This window comes from Acromyrmex echinatior, unplaced genomic scaffold (genome assembly GCF_024713525.1).
Source record: "Acromyrmex echinatior isolate Ae372 unplaced genomic scaffold, ASM2471352v2 Scaffold23, whole genome shotgun sequence".
Lineage (NCBI taxonomy): Eukaryota > Metazoa > Arthropoda > Insecta > Hymenoptera > Formicidae > Acromyrmex > Acromyrmex echinatior.
The window spans coordinates 273,669-297,500 of NW_028259057.1; the positions used below are offsets into that span (position 1 = coordinate 273,669).

General features: G+C 39.4%; 1 protein-coding gene across 2 annotated transcripts in view; it reads left to right on the forward strand.

The window, feature by feature from the left end:
• LOC105151168 (uncharacterized) overlaps positions 1–23,832 on the forward strand; it is a 212,709-nt gene that overhangs the window by 187,464 nt on the left and 1,413 nt on the right. For both annotated transcript variants that reach the window (XR_015548388.1, XM_087416482.1), the window contains 4 exons: positions 12,585–12,760; positions 12,938–21,686; positions 22,106–22,182; positions 23,493–23,832. The exon at positions 23,493–23,832 is cut by the window's right edge and continues 62 nt beyond it. Coding sequence is in view for 1 of the 2 variants with exons in the window: in XM_087416482.1 (XP_087272608.1) it covers positions 21,352–21,686; positions 22,106–22,157 (387 nt within the window). In the remaining variant the exon portion in view is untranslated. The remainder of the gene's footprint in view (positions 1–12,584; positions 12,761–12,937; positions 21,687–22,105; positions 22,183–23,492) is intronic.

Genomic DNA, 23,832 nt, shown 5'->3' on the forward strand with positions numbered 1-23,832 from the left:
TTGGTGTTCCTCCGCTCCAGGGTCGCGGTACTGGAACACGGCCGGGGGAGGTCCACCTCCCGCCGCACGTCCGGCAGGGATAAGGTGCCGGGGATGGAATGGGACTCGATCATGGAGTGGTCGGGTTCCGATAGCGTGGCTGGCGACCGTAGTCCAATTAGGACTAGAGGAAGGACTGCTCCCGCGGAGGGGGAGAGGCCGCGCGTGACGGTCACGGAGGAGGACCTGAGATCCCCATATTTCAGGCCTCCTCTGCAGGGGGTTAGCAAGCAGCTGAACCCCCTGGCGGCCGTCGCGGACAGGACCGCCCCTATCGGCAAGACACCCCCTTCGAAAAATAAAAGGAGGGAGAATGTCGACAGGGTCGATGATGAGGAGGGCCGCATCGAGCGGCTCATCGTGCGGCTCCTGCCCCGTCTCCTGCGGGAGATGGGGGTCGCCCCGATGACGGCGCCGTCAACAAAGCCGCGGAGCGGTCTGGCCGCTGCCACATCGGCGAAGAGGGCCGCCAAGGCCGCTCCTAAGACGGGAGAGAGCGCAGCCAACGCGCCTCCCCCCGCCGCTAAGGCGAATCTACCGCCCCCGGCTGTCCCCAACACATTTGTGGACGGGGGGACGGAGACGGACGCGAACGAGGCGACCTGGGCGCAGGTCGTTTCGAGGGGGGCAAAGAGAGCGGCCGCCAAGGCGAAGAAGGCGGAAGCGGAGCCGCCCCGGCCCCTCCCCAACAGCGCGAAGAGCGCCGGGGCGCCCGTGGCCCCCGCTCCCAATAAAAAGGGGAGCGGTGGGAAAAAGGGCGGGACGGCGATGAAGGGGAGCACTGCCGCGAGGCCTCCAGTCTCCGGCAAGAAGGCTCCCCTCCCGAAATTGAGGCCGCCAAGTTCAGCGGCCATAGTGGTGACCTGCGCCGACCCTACCTCCTACCAAGAGGTGGTAGGGAAGGCAAGATCCTCGATCTCTCTCAAGGACGTGGGGATCGAGGATCTCCGTCCCAGGAGGGCCATCACAGTGAGGGGCCCTTATTTGGGAGGTCCGGGGCCCGGAGAGTCGAGTAAAGGCGAACGCGCTGGCCGAGAGGCTGACGGCCGTCTTCGCAAACAGGGACGACGTGAGGGCCGTGTCCCGCCCATCGAAGACGGCCGAGATCCGGGCCACCGGACTCGATGATTCGGCCACTCCCACCGAGGTGGCACAGGATCTGGCGAGGGCCTGCAAGCGACTCCCACCGGAATTTAAGGTGGGAGAAGTCAGCAGGGCCCCCAACGGGCTGGGCACCTGCTGGGTGCGGTGCCCCGTAGAGGCGGCCAAACAATTAGTGGCCCCCTCACTGCCGTTGCGGGACAGCCCCCCGCGGTGGCAGCGACCACCGCAGAGACAACGTCGGACGTAACAGTGGCCGACATTGAGATGGCCGTCGTGGAGGAGTCACCCCCCACGGCGGTCGCAGATATGGCCGACAAATCCAACGTCGGTGGGGGCGAGGAACGAGGTAACAACAATTAATGTCCCTCTTCCTCGCTCAGGTTAACCTCAACCACTCGGCCGGGGCGCAAAGCATGCTAATGCAGTGCCTCGCCGAGTGGGGGGGGGTGGACTGGCCATCGCCGCAGACCCATACCATATCCCGGAGAGTCACCCCAACTGGGCGGGGGACTCCCTGGGACGGGTGGCGGTGGTCAGCCGGCACGCGCGCGACACCCCGCCGATGATTCCAATATCGGCGGCGGAGGGGTTCGCTCTGGTAGAGTGGGGGCCCATCGATGTAGCGGGGTGCTACTTCCCTCCTCGACTAACGAGGAGGGAATATGAGGACGCCCTGAAGTCTCTGGGGGAGCACATCAGACGACGCTCCCCCAGGCCAGTACTGGTGGGTGGGGACTTCAACGCCCATGCGTTAGAGTGGGGTTTCCCATCCACCGACTCCAGGGGCGACAGCACCCTGCTGTGGGCGGCGAGGCACGGCCTAGTCTTGTTGAATAGAGGCCGTGCCAGTACCTTCGTGGGGGCCCGGGGGAGTCCATTGTCGATCTGACGTGGGCGAACCCCGCAGCTGCCGCCACGATACGTGGTTGGCACGTGGACGCCAGCTCCTTAGGAGAATTGTCGGATCATCGTCTGATCCGCATGGAGCTGGTGTCCACCCCCACGGAGGTGTCGATAAGACGCCGCCTACATGAGAAGGAACGTCGATGGGCCCTGCGCAAGTTGGACCCCGGCGCCCTCGAGGTGAGCCTCCTCTTCTCCACGTGGCCGGAACCCAACAAGGCCCGCTCGGTGGAGGAGGAGGCCGAATGGCTCGGGGACGCCATGTCGCGCGCGTGCGACGCGTCGATGCCCCTCTGCCATCCTATGGCGAGGAGGGCAGTCTACTGGTGGTCCCAGGAGGTAGCTGAGCTACGACGGGCCGCCGTAGCTGCCCGACGGAGGTTCACCCGCCGCAGACGACGGGGCACCGACGAGGAGGTGGAAGTGGCCGCCGAGGCGCTCCGTGAAGCTAGGAGCGCCCTTAGAGCGGCCATTAGGAGGGCGAAGGCCGACGCTTGGCGCGACCTCGTCTCCTCCCTTGACAGGGATCCGTGGAGGAGGCCCTATAAAATTGTGACGAAGCAATTTCGTCCGTGGGCCCCCCCGATAACGGAAACCCTGGACGCTCAGTTCCTGGAGGATGTGGTGGCCGCCCTCTTTCCCAATAGGGAAAGGGAAATACCGGAGAGGGTCGGCCCCCCGTCCGAATGGACGGAGGAGCTGGGCGTCACCCGGGAGGAGATGGTGATGGCCTTCGCTCGCCTCAAGGGGAGGCCGCGGGCGCCCGGACCATCTGGTGTACACGGAAGGGTCTGGCTCGCCGCGGCTCCCATAGTGGGCAGCCGTCTGAGGCGGCTCTTCACGAGCTGCGTCAGAGACGGCATATTTCCCAGGCCGTGGAAAAGGGCCAGGCTTGTCCTCCTCCGTAAAGAGGGCAAGCCAGCGGAGAGTCCCTCCGCTTATAGGCCGTTATGCCTGTTGGACGATGCGGGGAAATTGCTGGAGCGAGTCATCGCTGCCCGCATCGTCCGGCACCTGTCCCGGGATGGTCCCAATCTATCCCGCGGTCAGTATGGCTTCCGGGATGGTCTATCGACTATCGACGCCGTCAGGCAAGTCAGGGGCAGATGACCGCGGGAGGGGAGGTGGCGTTGGCGGTATCCCTTGACATCGCCAACGCCTTTAATAGCATCCCATGGGGCCGGGTAGTGGGGGCGATGAGAGGACTCATCTCTTGCCCCCCTACCGGGTCGCTATTATAGAGGACTATTTCCGGGACAGGCAGCTGGAGTTCTATAACAAAACGGGACTTCAGCAGCGGAGGGACGTGTCGTGCGGCGTTCCACAGGGGTCCGTGTTGGGACCCCTACTCTGGAACGTCGCATACGACTACGTTCTCCGCGCGGCCCTACCCCCCGGCTGCCACGTCGTTTGTTACGCGGACGACACGTTGGTGGTGGTCGGGGCCACGACCTGGGGGAGAGCCGTCGGTACGGCAAACGTCGCAGTGGCGTGCGTGGTCGGCTCCATTAAGGAGTTGGGCCTGAGGGTGGCCCCCGCTAAATCGGAAGCTCTTTTCTTCCACGATGGAAAGAGCGGGGTGCCCCCTCAGGCACATATAGTGGTGGACGATGTCCGCGTCCCGGTAAGGCCAACGATCAAATATCTGGGCCTCACCGTGGATAGTCGCTGGGGCTTCGTCGAACACTTCGACGAACTAGCCCCGCGGTTGGGCCGCCGAGCAGACGCTCTGCTCGGCCTCATGCCCAACCTCCACGGTCCGAATGGGTCGGTCAGGCGGGCTTATATGCACGCCGTCCTGTCGGACGGGTGATGTCGCAGAAGGAGGAGGCTGAGAGGCAGAGGGAGAGGGCACCGGGAGGTCGGGGCCTTCTCCCGCCCCCGCCGCCTCCGGGTGGCGGGGCTGACGGGGGGGAAGGAGATGCGAGGGGTGGTGGCGTTGGGGGTCAACGCGGGCGCCGGCTCCAACCGGATCGCTCGCGCCCCGGGTCACCCCTCGCGCGTACCCGCCGCCGGGACCACCCCACGGGGCGAGAACGACGGCGACCTCCTTCCCCCATAGATGAGAGGAGTGAAGAGGAGGACGGTGGGGTGGTGTGCGGGAGTGTCGGGGTCAGTGAACCCTCCACCTCCGCCGCCACCATCATCAGTGACGGCCCCGCGTCTCGGACGCGGGGCGCAGTGAAGCGGCGGCGGATCGCCGACCCTAGGGTCGATCCGCCGCCGGAAACAGGATAACCCTCCGCGTGCGCAGGGTGCAGTGGCTCATGATTCTCCGGCCGCGTCGAATGCGCGACCGGGCGGGGAGCTCTGCGCCGCCGCGCGCGGGGGGTGCGCCGCGAGACTTTCTCTCGCGGCGCCGAAGCATGAGGGGCGCCAAACTTCTGATTGGCGCCCCTCGAGGGGCTGGGGATCGCGGCGGGGGCCGTGATCCCCAACTCCCGCCCCCCAACACCAACCGGGGTGGCGGGCGCAGGGGGTGGTGTCCCCCCAGCGCCCGAATAAAGTCGAAGGTGCCAAGCACCGCCCGGGGTCACGTCGTCTCTCAGACGACGCCATAAAAATCCCCGGACGGGAATAGAAGTCGGCAATGAGCCGACTGGCCTGAGGGACTCCCAGAAGTATGCTGCACGCGTTCCTGGGAGTCCCTCATGCAAGGCCAGGTAAGGACACTCGGAGGGGTTTTAGTGGGTGCAAGCCCCACATAACCCCGGGCTCTCCCCCGAGGCTCGGGGTATGCGTCAGGCATTTCCCCTCCATTATCAAAAAAAAAAAAAAAAAAAAAAGGCTTTATTGTAAAAAACTGGTTAAACATTTATGATTCAAAGTATTGTCCATCGCTGGCCACTACTTTCTCCCATCTTTCGGGCAGCATACGAATCCCGCGTCGAAAAAACTGGTCATCTTTTGAGGCGATCCACGAATCGATCCAATTTTTTACTTCTTCATAAGACCGGAAGTGCTGGTCAGCCAGGTCGTGTGCCATTGATCGAAACAAGTGATAGTCAGAGGGAGCAACGTTTGGAGAATACGGGTGGGGTAGGACTTCCCATTTCAACGTTTCCAAGTATGTCTTGACCACTTTCGCAACATGGGGTCGAGCATTGTCATGCTGCAAAATCACTTTATCGTGTCTCTCGTTGTATTGCAGCCGTTTGTCTTTCAATGCTCGGCTCAAACGCATCAATTGCGTTCGATACTGATCGCCTGTGATTGTTTCAGTCGGTTTTAACGGCTCATAATATACTACGCCGAGCTGGTCTCACCAAATACAGAGCATGATCTTGGAGCCGTAAATATTTGGTTTGGCCGTCGACGTGGAAGCATGGCCGGGAACTCCCCATGATTTTCTGCGCTTGGGATTATCGTAATGAATCCATTTTTCGTCCCCAGTCACAATGCGATGCAGAAAGCCCTTCCGTCTTTGCCTTTCAAGCAGTTGTTCACAAGCAAACAAACGCCGTTCAACATCTCTCGGCTTCAACTCATACGGCACCCAATTTCCTTGCTTCTGAATCATTCCCATGGCTTTGAGACGTTTTGAAATGGCTGATTGAGTCACTCCTAATGATCGTGCCAATTCTTTTTGATTTTGACACGAGTCTTGATCAAGTAATACCTTCAATTCTGCATCTTCGAAAACCTTCTCTCTTCCACCGCTATGCTGGTCTTCGACGTGAAAATCACCGTTCTTGAAGTGTTGAAACCACTTACGACACGTTCTTTCACTAATAGCGGCTTCACCATAAATATTTGAAAGCATTCGATGAGCCTCAGCCGCAGATTTCTTCATATTGAAGCAGAAAATTAAAACCTCCCGCAAATGACAAGAATTTGGCTCGTAAACTAACATTTTCAATCGAGAATAACTTTATGATGCAGACACAAATCGATTAATGTTTCTATGGGGTTATGTTGACAGATGCCCAAGTTTATTGTGTGACGTCTATGATCTATTTATTTCGATCACTACTTACCGCTAAAGCTGTCTATACGAAAACGGTATAAGCAAAGTCATACACCTAATAAATATTAATTAAAAATAATGATATATATTAAGAATATGGTACAAAATATTGATATTAAAATGGCACTTATGTAGAAAAATTTACAACGATACTATAGTAAATCTAGCTTGATACAGTAAATATCATAAATAACGATAAAAACAATTATCGGCGGATCTTCTGCGTAATTTATTTTGGAATCTTAATATTTTAATATTAAATTAACAGTCAATTAATATATGATGATAAGCATATTTATATAAATAATGCTAAACAGTAACACATGTAACTACAAAAGAATTATTAATTCAAAATGTTTATTAAACGTGATATTAAATTTCATTTTATAAAACTTACCAATTTGCATCATATTCAATGTATGCTTTTTAATAATAATCATCTTAGAGATTTATAAAATATAGATGTAATATAGCTATTGATATAAATAATTGTATATGCTTATTAATCAGTTTATTAAATTATCAATTTATTAATGAATTATTATTCTTTCAAAATAAATATTACAAAATTTGTCGTTAATTGTTGTTACTTAAATTTGCAGTGAATCAAATTTATTGGTCGATTTATAATTTAAATTTGCAAAGATGTTTATTTCTGACTTTGTTCTCTGTAAAAATAATTCAAGTAATTAAATTATATCACATATTGATTATGATCAACTATGATCGAGTTTTTCTTATAAGAAGGAAGATATGCTTTGTTTTCACGATAAAATTCGTTTTTAACTTATATCTTGTTACTTCTGTTTTAACCTATTTCTACGGAAGTTCGTCATAATTACATCACAATTTGATATGTTACGAACTTTATTGGAAAAGAAGATGCCATTGATTGTGTGCCGAAGTCTACAAATGTGAATGACCTTGCGCGCCTGCTCGAACAGACAACCCATCATACTGACCTGTAAGGTGATGCAATACCCTACATAATACAACTGTATTTCTAAAGCACGATTCCACAAATATAAGATTAACTTCAAACCCGGTTTATGTTTTTCTCAATTCTAAAATTGGAAATTCTAAAATTGGAAAATAAAATAAATCTTACATTTATGGGATCCAATTTAATACATGTTTTTGTCCCTCAGATGATTATATAGGAAACGGAATAAAAATGTCGATAATTATTCAATCGAATTTCCTGCATGATCATATTACTTAGAGGGTGCAAGCACCTTATACATTAGAAATAAAAACTTGTAATATCGACTTTGTATGGGTTTCTTGCCTTGAAGAATGACTGCATATTTGGAATATCATGCGCCCTTATATACGAATGTTAGGGGTATTTGCCCTATGATATTTCGGGATTCGAACCCGTTATTTTTCTTTATTCTCCATGGAGATTAATGGTTTCGGATCTCTGATTGGGTCCCTCGTTCGACCATAACTTCGTTTTTCTGAATTGCTCTACTTTTGATAAGTATTCCTGTATCCTTATTTCTGTCGATACGGTGGGCTCCTTATCTTGTTCTACGTGACTGGAACGCACTTTCGCGCCAACGTGAATCATTTTATCTCACAGTTAACGCTAATGGTCAAATAACTAACCATACTTGTAATCTTCGCTAATATATGCAGTGACGCGGTACCAACTATCCAAATAAAAAGTAACAAAAATACATCAAGAAAAACGAACGAAACTATCAAAATCAAAAGAAATTAATACTCATTTAATTAATACTCATTTAATGATTGCTTCAGATGGATATCGTCGCCCATTTCGATTGATCAATTTCTTAATCATTATCTTTGCTCCTGTACTATCGAGGTGTGATGGGTATATTATATAATTACAATGCTAATTTCTAAGTAACTACTGAACTAATGATTATGACAAAAAGAAAAAATAATTATTCATATGCTTTCTCGTGCCTATCGCCTATTCGGCTTTTCATCTATACGGGGGTGTCTCTTCCGAAATTACCTCTTATGCATCATACCTGCTCCAGGCTAGTTCAGAGCATGCAGTCAAACTCCGACTGTAGAGTAAGATTTTTTAACGCGAAATGACATGGATTTACAATTTTCCACGCTAATAAGGGCCACCTCAAAAAAACGGGTAAACTAAAAATATCCGAGATAAACTAAAAATCGACATGCACGTGCACGAGCGGCGGGACCAAAAGGACATCAAATTTGTGCCTTTCGGACACAGTGGCTAAAATAATAATAAATATATCATTGAAAGCGTAAGACTGGCTCCAAGATACTTTTTAACGGTCAAGTCGCAGACGATTCTCACGAGTGATCACAAAATCTAAGAGGCGATATGAGATGTTCAGGGGTAGATTCTGAACAATCTCGTACCGACGCTGCACGTGCGCTTTCTTGACGCACTGCGCGTTTTTCCATAAATTTTAAGGTCATAAAATTTAGGAGAACACTTTTCCATAGACTTCGGTCAACATCTTTTCCTTCCCCAGATCTTGACCAATCCGAGAGCAAAGAAAAATCCTACTACTAGTTAATGAAACCTATTCCACCAATCCAAATTGGAATAATCAGAGGCGATTAGTATAAAAACCACGGTTCCGTGGCCCTCAGAGTGATTTTTCTCCGAGTTTTGGAAAGTTATAGTCGGGACTTTTGAAAAAGGCTTCATCCGATTCTCAAAGCCCTTTTTCTCCAGTAGAGTTAGTGCAAAACCAACTTAAGACCAACGGCACTGCCTGATCGGGAAATTTTACGAAGCAGACGCTCAGCATCCGACAATCGACGGCACCCTCTCCGACGGTCTCTTGGGCATCTTATTCATCGTTATCGCCAAATAGTAAGTTTTGATTTCGCTGTAATACACTGGGTAGTCCCTCTTCCTTTTATGTGATTCCTCTTTAAAGACGATCAAATTTTTAGTGCGTTCACGCAGTTTTTCCGCCCCTTGTCATCGGCACTTAGCGGGGATTAACAACGCGCGCCGACTTACCGCCCGTGTCCGCTCTAACATCGCGCAAAACTCTCAGGATCAATCTTCGCTAATTCAGCATCAGACATCGGCCCAAGCACAGACTTCAGTCGTTCAGTCCCTCGATTTTTCACCGCTATTAGAAATTTCTTACTTCCCTGACTCCGATCTGTCCCCAGACTTCTTCGATGATCTCTTCCCGTCCAGTCCTTTCGTTGTTTCACATCCGATATCACCCCCGATTGCGGAATTTCCCGTCTTGCATATCACCCCCTCAATTCCTCCTGTTCAATTTGACGCTTATTTATTTCCTCGTTAATTTCCTTCCTTTGCTCTTTCATAACGCCCATCAGTTGTTGGAATACATATCTTACTTTATTCTTTCCACTAATGACCGAGTGATAGTCTGCATCGCAGGATCTACTTGCCTATTTTCAGTCTCCATACCATCCCTCATTCCTGTTGATCCTCTTTTCTTCCAAACATATGACTCTACACAACTTTAATTTCTCTCTCCTCCTTCCAAATCCTCCTCACACAAAATAACACCAGTATTACACGCAACTTTCTTTCCACAAGCACACACATATACACACTCACACATACATAAATCCATACGCTACACATTTCAGAATAGAGAATCAAAGAATTGTACTTTTATACTTAAGAAAAATATTGCTTTTATAAATATTATTTTATTATAGTACTATTAAACTAAACCCTCGTTTGTTAATTTAAAAAATTTCTTCTTGTATTTATTGTAAGCTCTCTCCCTGGTCACTTGGATTAAGTTCCATCACCGAAAGCCAGAGCATACGGACGTACATCTGGCGTAAAGTGTGCTCTCCCGGCACATTGATCCAGTTTGGGCCTTTTGAATTAAAAATACATCCGACTCGTGTGTCTGTTTAGCGGAGCACGAGTTGAGGTTTCCACTTCGTCCTCCATTCGACTGGCTCGTTAGGAGCTTCGAAACGAAGTGCCTCCCGATTTGTGTCAGTCTTTCCCCACGATTCCCTTGCGGTTCGGAGCCTGGACCCGACCAAATTGGTCTAATAATTCGGTTCCTATTGCGTTCATCCCCTCAGCTCCATACATGCGGAGCTTAGACGACCTCGCAAAAATAGATTAGGTTAGACTTAGGTTTTTTAACACGAAATGACATGGATTTACAACTTTCCACACATAAGGGTTATTTTACCACAGCGTATGCTCGTAGTGCAGTATTTCGCGGCTATGACATATTTCCTAACCTAAATAGTCGTCAACTTTAACATTAATATCTCGGTCTGCGGAGCAGAACGACACTTTTTTCTGTCAGATTTTTTTATTCCGTGGAAAAATGCATCGATTTAGTATATTTTTATCAAAATTTAAGGGGAACGGGGTTTTCTGAACATTTACCAAAATAAATATTAAAACTTTTTTTTCTTGAAATGTATTTAAATAATAATATTTACAAATTAAGAAAATAACACGTACTAACAAATTTTCTTCTTTATTTTATATTTTTATCGTGGAGTATAGAGGATAGGAGATCATCAAAAATCGTGATTAAAAGTTGTGATCTGAATTAGTTTGATCGAGATGTCGCTTTGTTCCACAATACCGTTCTTCTATGCAGTTTGCATGATAGGTCATACCAATTTTACATGAAGAATGCTCCATTCTTCATGCAGTTTTAACAATTTACGTCTTCCTGGTACTATCAGAGCATGATGTCAAAAAATAATGTCTCTATTCTTAGGTTATGTGTGTTCGATATTGTGTGTGCGTATATGAGAGGAGTTTTGCGATATGAACGCCGCCTACCGAGCACCACCAATATTAATTTAGAAACCTGATTTTGACCATCTGGACTTTTCATAGCCTAATTCGACCTCCTATTCTTTATATTCCATGATAATTTTATGTTCAAAATTTACTCCGAAATTCGAATACTCCAATGTTAGACTGCGTTCGTAAACTTCACTCAGATAGTACAATAAATGCAGAAAGCCTTAAGCCATAATAAATTGACCAATCACAGTTGAAGAAAATTAATCGAATATAATTAAGTTTATGATAAAGTTGATTTCTTGCTACACATAATTTCTTACTACACACATAATTAGATCCGAGCTAACTGGTTAATTTTTGATGATTTTAGATTTAGGTCGATTTTTCATTTCCATTGTATAAGATGCTTACGCCCTCTGAGTTAATATGATCATGCAGGAAATTCGATCGATTAATTATCGATATTTTTATTCCATTTCCTACATTACCATCTTAGCAGGGACGTGTATTAGGGTCGGTTCCACAAATGTAAAATTTATTTTGGAAAATTTTCCAATTTTAGAATTGAGAAAAAAATAAATCGTAATTGAAGTTAATCTTATATTTGTAGAATCGGACCTTAGAAATACAGTTATATTATGTATACATGCAGTGTAGGCCGTGTTCCAATATATATCACCAGTATTAAAAATCTATACATAAAGTACAGATTTTTATCTTTAATAGCTATTTCGATACGTAGCCTTAGTAGCACTTTTTCCTTACGTCCAATGTCATTTTAGGTAATAATAATATAATATCAATAAATGAATACGACATTGCACATACATAATGTAATTCTTTTTCATGAATATCCATATATAATATATATAATGAGTATATCTGTACACATAAAATGAGAATTTATCAGAGAATTCGTAATTTGATTATCTTGTTAAGATGTTACGTCTGATCATCTGCGTTTGATTCTCGTTAGCTTTAATTTATGTTAGTTGTATGTATATTCTGATATTGAAAATATAAAAGCATATATCATTAATATCTGTATATTTGACCATAAAAAAACATATCTCTTTTTATTTTTTCAACGTAGAAAAAAGATCAGTACACCTTTTTGTTACGTTCATTTTCAAAAAGAGATGAAGTAGTCACACACGTAATATGAATTAGATATATTTTATGTTTTGTAATGTGAGTGCATCATAATGCACATAAAATATAATTCTATTATTCACTAATGTGTCTATATTATATCTGTACGAAAAGCTAAGTATGATATAACTTCTATCTCTCTTTTATGGATCTTCTACAATAAGCCATTAGTTACAAATTAGAAGTCAGAAGCTAAAAATTGATCAATCACAGTTAATTTTTCTGACTTCTTATTTATGGCTGATTTATGGCTTATAATTGTAAAAGGCCCATTAACATAATAAAAAGAGATGGAATAGCTACATATGTATGTGCAATGTATTTACGTACTGACAATACATGTTACATCTTAAGTTAAAATGGTATTGAGAATAAAGGAAAAAGTGCTATTACATTATACGTATATACATGTATTTCAAATACATGATTACATCCGAAGATATATCTAAGTCATAGTCAGAATGTATTTAATAAAAATATACTTATTGTAACTTGCTGTTAGTCAACGTACACATTGACCTATAAGTGTATACATTTGCTAAAACATTTTGCTTTGAATATGATATCCTTATATATATTTCATAAACGTACAGCGTCGTACGAAAATTATGCATGTGACTATTGACTGTATAATGTATGTTATATATATGTATAATGTATATATTTATTATATAGGGTGTCCAAAAAGACTCCGGATTTAGGAGCTGAACATAAAGATGACTATAACTATAATCGTAAAGGAATGCGAATTATACTTGTATCGGCATGCATAGTACGCCAAAATATAATATGTTGACCTATGATTCACGTTCTCTTCTATGATTGAATTACGACCATTCTTGTGCTATAAGGTTATTACCTAACGTTTTTAGAAAAAATGTTTCAGGCCAAAGTTATAAGGTTTCAAAGAAGCTGTTTACTGATATTCAGTCTTTTTTTTTCTTCATTAGTTTCTTTGTTTCCATTATGTCAAGCAATCAGCTTTTGAATCCATCATGACAATGCTATTCATATTTCTTTAATTGCAGACGCAAAATTCTACAAATTGATTCCGTAATTGTATGTCACCAAATTTGATAATCGAATGCCTCTGCCAGTAAATTAAAAATAGTCAGTCCACGATGAAGGCCTCTGACATTTATCTATAACTAGCCAAAGCACGATTTACAGCTATGGCATTTTGTTATAGCTAGCCAGCTCACGATTAACGCCTCTGGCAGTAAATTAAAAATAGTCAGCCCACGATGAACGCCTCTGACATTTGTCTATAGCTAGCCAGCTCACGATTAACTCCTCTGGCAGTAAATTAAAAATAGTCAGACCACGATGAACGCCTTTGACATTGGATCTAATTAAACAAAGCGCAAATTATTGTTATAACTATATCACTTGTATAATAAATAAAAGTGATATTTTCACGAATGACATAAAGATGCTAACCTTTTCTATGCTGGCTTTACAGGGTGCCTTCCAACAAGAAACATACATCACAATAAGCAATTTTGACCTTCTAGAGTGCCTTCCAACAGAGATACAGTGTGACACGGTGCATCATTACAATCTTGTTCGCCAATACAAGAATGAGATACTATATTGTACTGAGTCGCTTGTTAGAAAGCACCCATAACCTTCTCTTATCAAAGATAGACAATATTCTGCTACTACATTTTTTTTTGTGGACACAAAACATTATATAAATACACACACACACACACATACACACACACACACACACACACACACACATATATATGGTTGTGTGTAAAACACTACTACACTGAATTGACAGTTCTGTTGCGCGGCAACGATACAGTGAACGCGAGTCATACTGGTTACAGCTGATAGATTCGTCTAACGCCGTTGTTTTCTGATACATACAGCGTCACGCAAAACGATATATGTATGCATATATATATACATACAAAAAATTTTTATTTTTCACTCTAAGAAACAAGATACATAATCGATATCATGGTCACATTATCTTCTCCTTAGCGACTAATTAAGAAAAGGCGTTCACTGTATCTAAATCTACGTTACTGTAAAAACTCTATTATCTTTGAAGTTCTATTATTGATACATCATTTAAATGCATTCTCCATTATTCCAGGTTTATTCCAGGTTCCACTAAAAAAAAATACAAATAGACCAGATATATGACGCGGTAAATTAAAATTCTATTAGGTATTGGAATTAATTCGTAGCGTTTTTTAATGAAAGAATGTTATTTATTTCACATGAGCATTAAAAAATACATTAATGAAAGTACTTCCCATCACTTGTAAAACGCTACCAATTAATTCCAACACCTAATATATTACATTCTGTGGCACAAAAATGTGATCATTAGCCCTTTGAAACTGAATGTATCATAAAAATAATAAAGTAATATTTTAAAAACATTACATTCAGTAAAATGCATTAAGTTATTATGATGTTCAATCACCATTATTAAGAAAATACAATATTATGTAGAAAGGAAAATATTTTATTTTATTTTATTTTATTTTCATGACAATTTGCTAGAAGATATGGTCACAGCATACTGTTCCTTATACTGTGACGTTCTTGTGAGGCACGTCCGCGCGTAAGAGGTTCGGCCGTCAAGCGTCAAGCGGTTGTGAAGGAAAAGTAGGCAGCATTTCAGAAATCGGCCCGAAATGCGCAACTAATTTCGAGCACATTGAAGTATACGTATATAATTTCTGTAATTTTATAAAAAGTATATTTGGAATAATAAAGGTTTATTAATAACGTTATTTATTAAAAAAAAATTGTGAAAAAAGGAAAAAGCAGGATCGAACATAAGATCTTCAATATTCTGATCTTGCACCCAACGCTCGAGACCACGTTGAGTTCTTGCGCATCACCTCGACGAACACGATACATATAGCGCACGGAAAGTCTTAAACTATTGTATATCTCATCAATGTTTATGTTTTGAAATCATTTTTGCATTTGCATTTTTGCTACGTTAATGAGAAAGATATATGATTAATATAATTTAATAAAAAGAAAATGAAAGAATTTTAATTCACAAACACGGTTGCCAGCTCTCCGTTTTTTTTTTTGCCAGACTTCGGTTTCTTGGACTAATATTTAATACTCCAGCAGACGACAAAAATTGGAGATTTTCACATCTGCTGGAGTATTGAATATTAGTCCAAGAAACCGGAGTCTGTCAAAAAAAAATGGAGAACTGGCAACCGCGTTCGTGATTTAAAATTCTTTCAATTTCTGTTATTTCGATAGAGCGAGACAGAGAAAAAAAACGGATGGAAGCTCCGATTGTAATCGGTGAGTCTCCGCGCGGACACGCCGAACTGGACTCGTCTAGCAAAACAATGAGTCTGTCTCTGTCCTTCTCTCGTCGCTTGTTTCTAGCGACCGAAAATATTTTCTCGACGATCTCGGCCGCTTGGCGTGTATCATAAGGAGAAAAGAGACATTCTAGACAATACATAATTTTTATTAAATTATATTAATCCTTTGCCCTGCGATTTAAGTTACGATGGCGCGTGCCATAATTAACAGCCTGGAACATGTTGTTTATGTTTGGCCCGATAGACGTACCACGGGTCTCATCAACGATACTTATGTTTGGCCTGATTTCTTTATTACGAGTCTCACATGATATTATAAGTGAAAGAGTTAATCATATACCTTTCTCATTAATATATAATAGCAAAAATGATTTCAAAACGTGATAGTTAATGAGATATAGTTTACGATTTTCCGTGTATTTTATGTACCACGTTCATAGAGGCGGTCTGCAAAAATTCAACGTGGTCTCGGGCGTTAGGTGCGAGATCAGAATGTTGAGATCAGAATGTTCCTATGTTCAATCCTGCTTTTTCCTTTTTTTCTTAATTTTTTTTTTAAATAAATAACGTTATTAATGAACATATTACTCCAAATATATTTTTATAAAATTATAAAAATTATATGTGTACTTCAGTGTGCTCAGAACTAGTTACACATTTCGAACCAATTTCTGAAGTGCTGTCTATTTTTCCTTTACAACTGCTCAACAGTCGACGGCTGAACCGCTGGATCGCGCGCGGACGTGCATCTCAGGAGCGTCACAGTATACATGAAGAAACATGCTGCATCATACCTTCCAACATGAAAATTATCATGACAACATTTTAGCATGAAAATTATCATAAAAATATTTTCCGTCCTACATAATTGTTATTTTCTTAATAATTGAACATCATATTAATAAGTATATACATTTTACTAAATATTATTATATGTACTTTTAAAATATTTACTTTATTATTTTTATATTACATTACATTGATACATTCGGTTTTCTTTCAAAGAGCTACTGACCACGCTTATGTGTCACAAAATGTAATATCTTTTAAAATAGAATACTGAAAATATCAATTTAAGACTAATAAGAGTCGATACAGAACGAGATGCGTAATTTTAAACTAGAATGATTCAACTTCAATAACTCCGTAATGTCTTCTTTATTCAACATGTGAATAAAGAAGGCATGTTGAATAAAGAAGACATCACAGAAGACTAAAGAAAGTAAAGGATTGATAATTTGCTAGAAGGTACGGAGCATATTTCTTAGTGCAACGCTCTTGAGATACACATCCGCGCGCGATCCGGTGCAGCTCAGCCGTCGAACATTGCGCGGCGGCGGCAGTGGAAAAGAAGGCGATGTTTCAAAAGTCGACTCAAAATTTAACATGTATTCCAATAACTCTAGGAAGAATACCGAATCACTTTAATAGATAAATAAAAAATTATTTGTATATTGCATATAAAGGCACATATAAAGGCTTTTTGATTTGTTAATTATAAAATTATATTGACATTATCCTTATTATTATATTAATCATCCTTATAATTATATTATTCGCACTTTTGCGATTTGATTGATTATCAGAATTTTCATTCGGATGATAATTATTAAAAAAACATTTCACAGAAAGTACTGATCGACGTAACATTATTATAGAAACATGATTTTTTTTTGGATTTTTTTTAAAGGAAAATTAAAACTTTTTTAGAAATACACATATAATTTCAATAATTAAATAAAAATATATTTAGCCTATAATATATTAGGTGTTGGAATTAATTCGTAGCGTTTTACAAGTGATGGGAAGTACTTTCATTAATGTATTTTTTAATGCTCATGTGAAATAAATAACATTCTTTTATTAAAAAACGCTACGAATTAATTCCAACACCTAATATGTTTGTTAACAATGTCACTTATTTAAAAAAAAAATTATGAAAGAAAAAAGGAATCGATCATGAGATCTCTAACATTCAGAACTCGCATCTTACGCGTGAGACCACGCCGAGGTCTTGCAAATCATTTCTATGAACGTGGTATATAACGCTCATGAAAAATCATAGAAATATCAATATCTCGTAAATTATCGTGTTGATGAAATTATTTTTGCTATTATACATAAATTGGAGAGATATAGGATTAACATAATTTATTAAAACTTATATGTTATCTATAATGTTCCTTCTCCTCTTAATGATACACATTGAGCGGCCAAAATTTTCCAGAAAGCATTTTCGGTCGCTAGAAACAAGCGACCGTAGAGAGATGGGAGGAGGGAGGAGAGGAGAGGAGAGGAGAGGAGAGGAGAGGAGAGAGAGAGAGAGAGAGAGAGAGACTCTGAAGGATAGACTCGCTGTTTCGTTCGACGAGACCAGCTCGGCATGCGGAGTCTCACCGATTACAATCGGAGGATTTCTATCCTTTTTTGTTTTTTCTCTGTCTCACTCTGTCGTACTTCTGTTTCGTTCTGCAATTCAAGAATGTGATTTCTATCGATTCTGGCATCATCGTCGATGCAGCAAGGACGCACGATTCCTTCTCTAACGATCCTGATATATATTTTTATATATACAAAAATATATTATTATGGCATTTCCGGCTGATAATATATTACTGGTTTATTTACAATGGTTCAATCCATTTCTATAGTTGAATAGCGATACTTCGTTTGCACGCGACCGATAGGAGGAATGGCGCTTCTTACTAAGACTCGACATCCGAGTCGAGTCAAAAATGTATACAGTAAATTTAGACTTGGCATAAGTAGCTGGCGATTTACAGAAAACCTCAAAGAACAATACTATGCTTGCAGAAACGAGTTACGAGCTTTAATGTAAGAGCAAAGAGTATTCGAAAATTTCATTTATATGCTACGTCTACTACGAGATTGCCGCTTGTCGTTCCGACATTCGAGCAGAAAGGAAACTCAACCGAAACACACATCGCGTTCCGAAACTTCATATATGCATGTGTAAATAATTCAATAAATAAAGTTTAGACATGTGTTGTATATATGTACACGTACACACACGCGCGCGCACACGCATACGTACGCACACGCGTGTGTATTTATGCTATTATATATAATATATATATATATATGGAAAAAAAGAAGTTAGATACGCTTACTGAAAAATGACTCTAACTGTATTACAGATAATGAATTACCTCTCAACTTTGATAGAAATATTAGGTGTTGGAATTAATTCGTAGCGTTTTACAAGTGATGGGAAGTACTTTCATTAATGTATTTTTTAATGCTCATGTGAAATAAATAACATTCTTTCATTAAAAAACGCTACGAATTAATTCCAACACCTAATATAATTTGTGTTTCTTAGGCCCAGTTGCATCAATGTTACTTTAACTTTAAACAAGGTTTAAAATTCTCTGTGTCTCTGTCTCTCTTTTGCTTTAAAGCGAGACAGGAAGCGTTTAAAGCCTCGCTTAAAGTTAAAGGAACATTGGTGCAATCGGGCATTATACAAATTTCTATAATTAAACTGTTGACTCAGTGTAATAGAGAGAAATGAACCTGATTCTGAGTTGTCCTCGTCATAGTTCACATATGCGTATGTATGCGTCCTGTCTGTGAATATCGTATAAATTTATATGTGAAAACATCATGTTAATCATAATAGAAATTATCACAAATGCGAAATTTCATTGCAAACTTTTCATTCATCAGCTTTTTAATATAATTATATTCTAGAAAATAATATAAATAACACTAATTTGCAGTGTGATAAATATCTTTTTAAAAAAAAGATAAAAAATGGCGCCAAATTTACATGTATCTCCTGTAAACCCATAAAAAAGTGATATATAAACTAAAAAAAAAGAAAAAGTTACATAAATCATATAATTCATGTAATAATATTGTTAATTTTTTATTATAAATTATCCCTCAGTAGATTAAAAAAAAATGCAGTTTGCAATGAAATACAACATTTAATCTATTGTAAAAAAATTAAAGATATTAAGCATCACAAAATGAGAAAATTTTATTAAAAAACCAGAATATTTTATGTAAAAAAATTTGCCGCGCGCGCTGTTTGATCTCGAAATATAATAAGTAAATGTTACATACGAGAATTGAACTATTTATTGCTTAATTGACATTAATCAACATTAAAATTACAATCACAATTACAATTAAGATTATAATTAATTTTAAATCTACTTTTAAATCTAATTTAAATCGCATGTCTTATCGGCATCGCCCGGCGTCATCGTCGTCGTCCTATATCGTCGTCGTTGCCATCATTGACGTCTAACGACAACGTAGTTGTATCGTCATCGTTATTTATCGTCTTTCTCACTCTCTCTCTCTCTCTCTCTCTCTCTCTCTCTCTCTCTCTCTCTATCTTTCTCTCTCTCTCTCTCTCGTTCGTTCGCTCTCGTCCTCTCCCTGTTTGTTTCTGGTATACATAAATTACACCCGTATTCGCATTAAGAATCACTTTCATTGCTAATTTTACTTTAATTTTATATTAAAATCAAAATTCTATGAAAGCATTGTAAACAGCAGTTTAATGAACAAAACACTTTAAAGTGTATATGCATTCGTGTCACACGTACGTCTAAAAAAATTTGAAAAGCTGTATGGTCCCTTTTGGGAAACGATCTCTAGATCTCGGTATCCGCTTCACCAATTTTATTATTTGGAGCGGTCGCAATCGAAAGATATCGATGTATAACATTATATAATAAAATTGTTCTCAGATTTTTGATTGCGATTTTAGTTTCTGAGTAATTTTAATTTAAAGTTGTTGATATCAAAACTATATCAGATAAAGCTAGTGATAGCCTTGCAAATTTGATAACGATATGAATATCTACGCAACAACGTTTACATATCAAACCGTCAAGCGATCCGTTTTATATTTTAATTTAAAAATAACTTATTAAAGTAACTATACAGGGAAATTTCGATATATTGTATTAAAAACATATAGTTATTATCCATAAATAAAGTAAAAAAAATAATTAATAATTGCTATTTTTTGTTTTTCTAATTTCTACTAAATAAAATATCTTTTTGCAAAAAGCAATCGTTATCTTAATTCGTTTATGGAACTTTAATTACGCGAGTTAGCAATCACTTACTCTAATAAGCGTGAAGTATTATTACGATGTATATCTTTTAGCACTTGTCGAGACCACGTTTCGAGAGGTAATGCACGACGATACACGGAACAGTTTGCGCTACGCCTGTCAACTCGAGTTTCATTGAACGAATGAAAGCAGTAGTAGCACGAACTTGCTTATGCACAGCGCTAAGCACAACGAAGACACCGTAATAATAAACGCTAAAACGTCTGTAAAATGTCGGTAAATTATTTCAAAATAAGTATTCAATATTTAATAAAAATTAAATTGCTAAATATACTGTTTAAATTTTTTGGAGTTAAATTTTACAAGAAGATTAAAAAGTGAGCCAGTCTTGAAAAAAAATGAGAACATTTTCACTCTTTAAGAGAAGTGAGAATTCATTTTCTTTAAGTAAGATTTTACTCTTTTGGAATTAAATTTAAAGAATAAAGTCTCCAATTCCAAAAAAAAGAAGGAAGAATTTGTTCCTTTGGAATAAATCTCACTCCAAAAGAAATATTACTTCAAAAGAATGAAAATCTGCTACTTTTTGTTTAATCAAGAATGAAAAGTTTTAATTCATTTTTTTCAAGATTGAGTTTTCATCACAAAAGATTTAGAGAGTATATTATGCTTTTTGTGCTTCAATAAATGAACAGTTATTTTATATTTTATGTTTCGTTGTGCTTTGTGGATTAATTAGCGTTGTCTAGAATAATAACGAAATATAAAAATTCGATTGATTTCACACAGATTTCAGAATGGAAATGTTGTCACTTAATATAATATTTAAAATGTAATATAAGAGCTAGATATTGTAATATATAAGAGCTATATAAATAGATCTATTAAATCTCGTTATCAAACAAATTCAAAAATACAAACATCAATATTTATAAGTATTCCATCAAAGAATAATATCTCTGTCTGTAAACAGTTTAGCAACAGCTTTTGCAAACGATTCTTTACATCGTTTCTGTACCTTTTGTGATTAGTTACCAATAATCCTTATAAAACGTTATAATGGCAGAACAAGAAGTAGACGACATTCTAATCCCAGTTCGTCGTTGGATACGTGGCCATTATACAAAATTAACAAGTAGTAATGAGGCAAAATGTAATCATTGTAATGTAAAAGTGACTATATATAAGACTAGATTAGTTAATTTACATGAACATTTGGTGAAGAGACATCCAGACATATTATCAGAAGAAGAGAAAAAAGAAGATAAATTCGATTGGTCTTGGGATTATTTTATCGTAAAAAGCGATAAAGAGGCAACATGCAAAAAATGTGACGTAACAATTAAGTACCATACAGTAACTGAACTCAAGAGGCATTTAGCATGTTATCACAAGTAGGTATATTCCAATTGAATTAAAAATTAATTACCGTAATAAAGAATATAAAATTAATACTAGTAAAATGATTAATGACAACAAGAGAAAATGTAAGGCAAATAAATATTATCAAATAAATCATTTTGGACTGCGAATCTTCTTACAATAAGAGATTGGTATCTGAAATGATTCATATTAAAAGACAGAAACAAGGCCTTAATAGACAGAACGATACCGAATCTTTACCCGATACTTATTCACAGATCATCCAGTCTCTTTCTCCCTCTTGATTGCTTTCCCTTCCTCATCCTTCTCTTCTCTTCCTACTTTCTCTCCCTTCCACTTTATTCTTTCCTTCTTATTATTTTTTCCCCCTTCCCTTTCTAGTTTTCCATTTCAACCTTCTTGTCTTTATATGTCGTACTTTATATCTTAGCTTCTCAGAGAGACGATCAATTCCGATTCCATTCGCATTGCCTAATCTATAATACATCATTTCGACACACACATAAGGTATTTATTGTGAATTTATTTGTTCTAAACTTATCATACATATGCAATGCATGTTGGCGATTTCACTCTTTTTTCTTATGTGCTTGCCTTATAATATCAAAGATAATTTTTGCTTCTTTCTTTAAATTTGACTTATTATTTACGACTTATTTGTACTTTCCTTTTTACCGTTTGCGACACGATTCGTACTTTTCTTATTGTTCTTATTATTTTTATTTTTATTTTTATTTACTTCTACCGTTAATTTATTATTACAATTTATACTTGCTAACAGAAACATGTTCGTACTTATACACACATACGGTTCGGAGGAGCACATTTTTGTCAACTATAATCGTTTATTTGATTTCCTCTCAATTTGGAGCGAGTTTTATAGTTAATTTGCGTCCGAATGCGAATTTTACTTGATCTTTTATATGTTTTTTATTTACGTTATAACTCTATTGTTAATTACCGTTGTTAATTTATTTTGTCACACTAATTTATTTGTCACATTGAAAATGATCCAACCAGGATCGAAACGTTTGTTCAACTTCTGATTGTCAAATTTTATTTTACATTTTTAATTTATGACATAGTTTTATTTCAAAAAACCTTTTTTAACTACTCATACAGTTTGTCAATTTATGTTTTAGGCTCGTAGCCCTTTTTACTTTTACTTATTTATCAAATAAAGCTGGAAAAATTTATTAAACAGATTTTTGATGCATATCGTCAAATATGATTTGCACTTTTAAGCATTATAAACAACAACAAAAATTCAAAATTAATTGAAGTAACATACACACAAATTAGAAATTTTAATCAAATATTTAATATATGTGTAATAATACTGCGAGCAATCGCAAGGAATATGGAACACAGAACAAGAATTTTAATCTATTAGGAACTGTGTATTTCACAACACAAGATTTCTGAAAGTTGAAATTTCAATTTTTTTTTTTTTAATTCCTGTTTCTTTGATAGCGCAATTCCTTATAAAACTAATCGGTAATCATTTATGTTAAACAGCCTTATCAAATAACAAACTAAATTCCATGTTTCAAATTTACTATTACTGTGTTTAGTATAAGAAATTAGTGAAAAATAATGTCAAAAATTAAAATTTTTACCGGATAGTTATCAGAATTACAGAATATTTAAATCTGCTTGATAACTACATTTTTTTATCACTACTAAATGTTCGAATAATAGATTTTAAAGAAATTATAATTTAGTCCGCATAACGGAGGATGAGCATAATTGAAAATAATATGCTTGCTTCAACGTACTTTTTATTGCTTTTTTAATAACTTCTTATGTAAATATAGGATATTCAATCCAAATTCAGATCGTGTAGAGGACAACGAGAGCAATTCAGACAATAACATGATTGCAAATGAGGACGTAATTAAAAAGACAGATTTTATTCCAACTCGACTTTATATACGTAAACATTACACAAAATTATCAAAGAGTAATGCTGCAAAATGCAACAATTGTAATGAAAAATTCAATATACCTAATAATAGATTAGCTATTTTACATGAACATTTGATGAAGAGACATCCAGACATATTATCAGAAGAAGAGAAGAAAGTAGATAAATTCGATTGGTCTTGGGATTATTTTATCGCAAAAAGCGATAGAGAGGCAACATGCAAAATATGT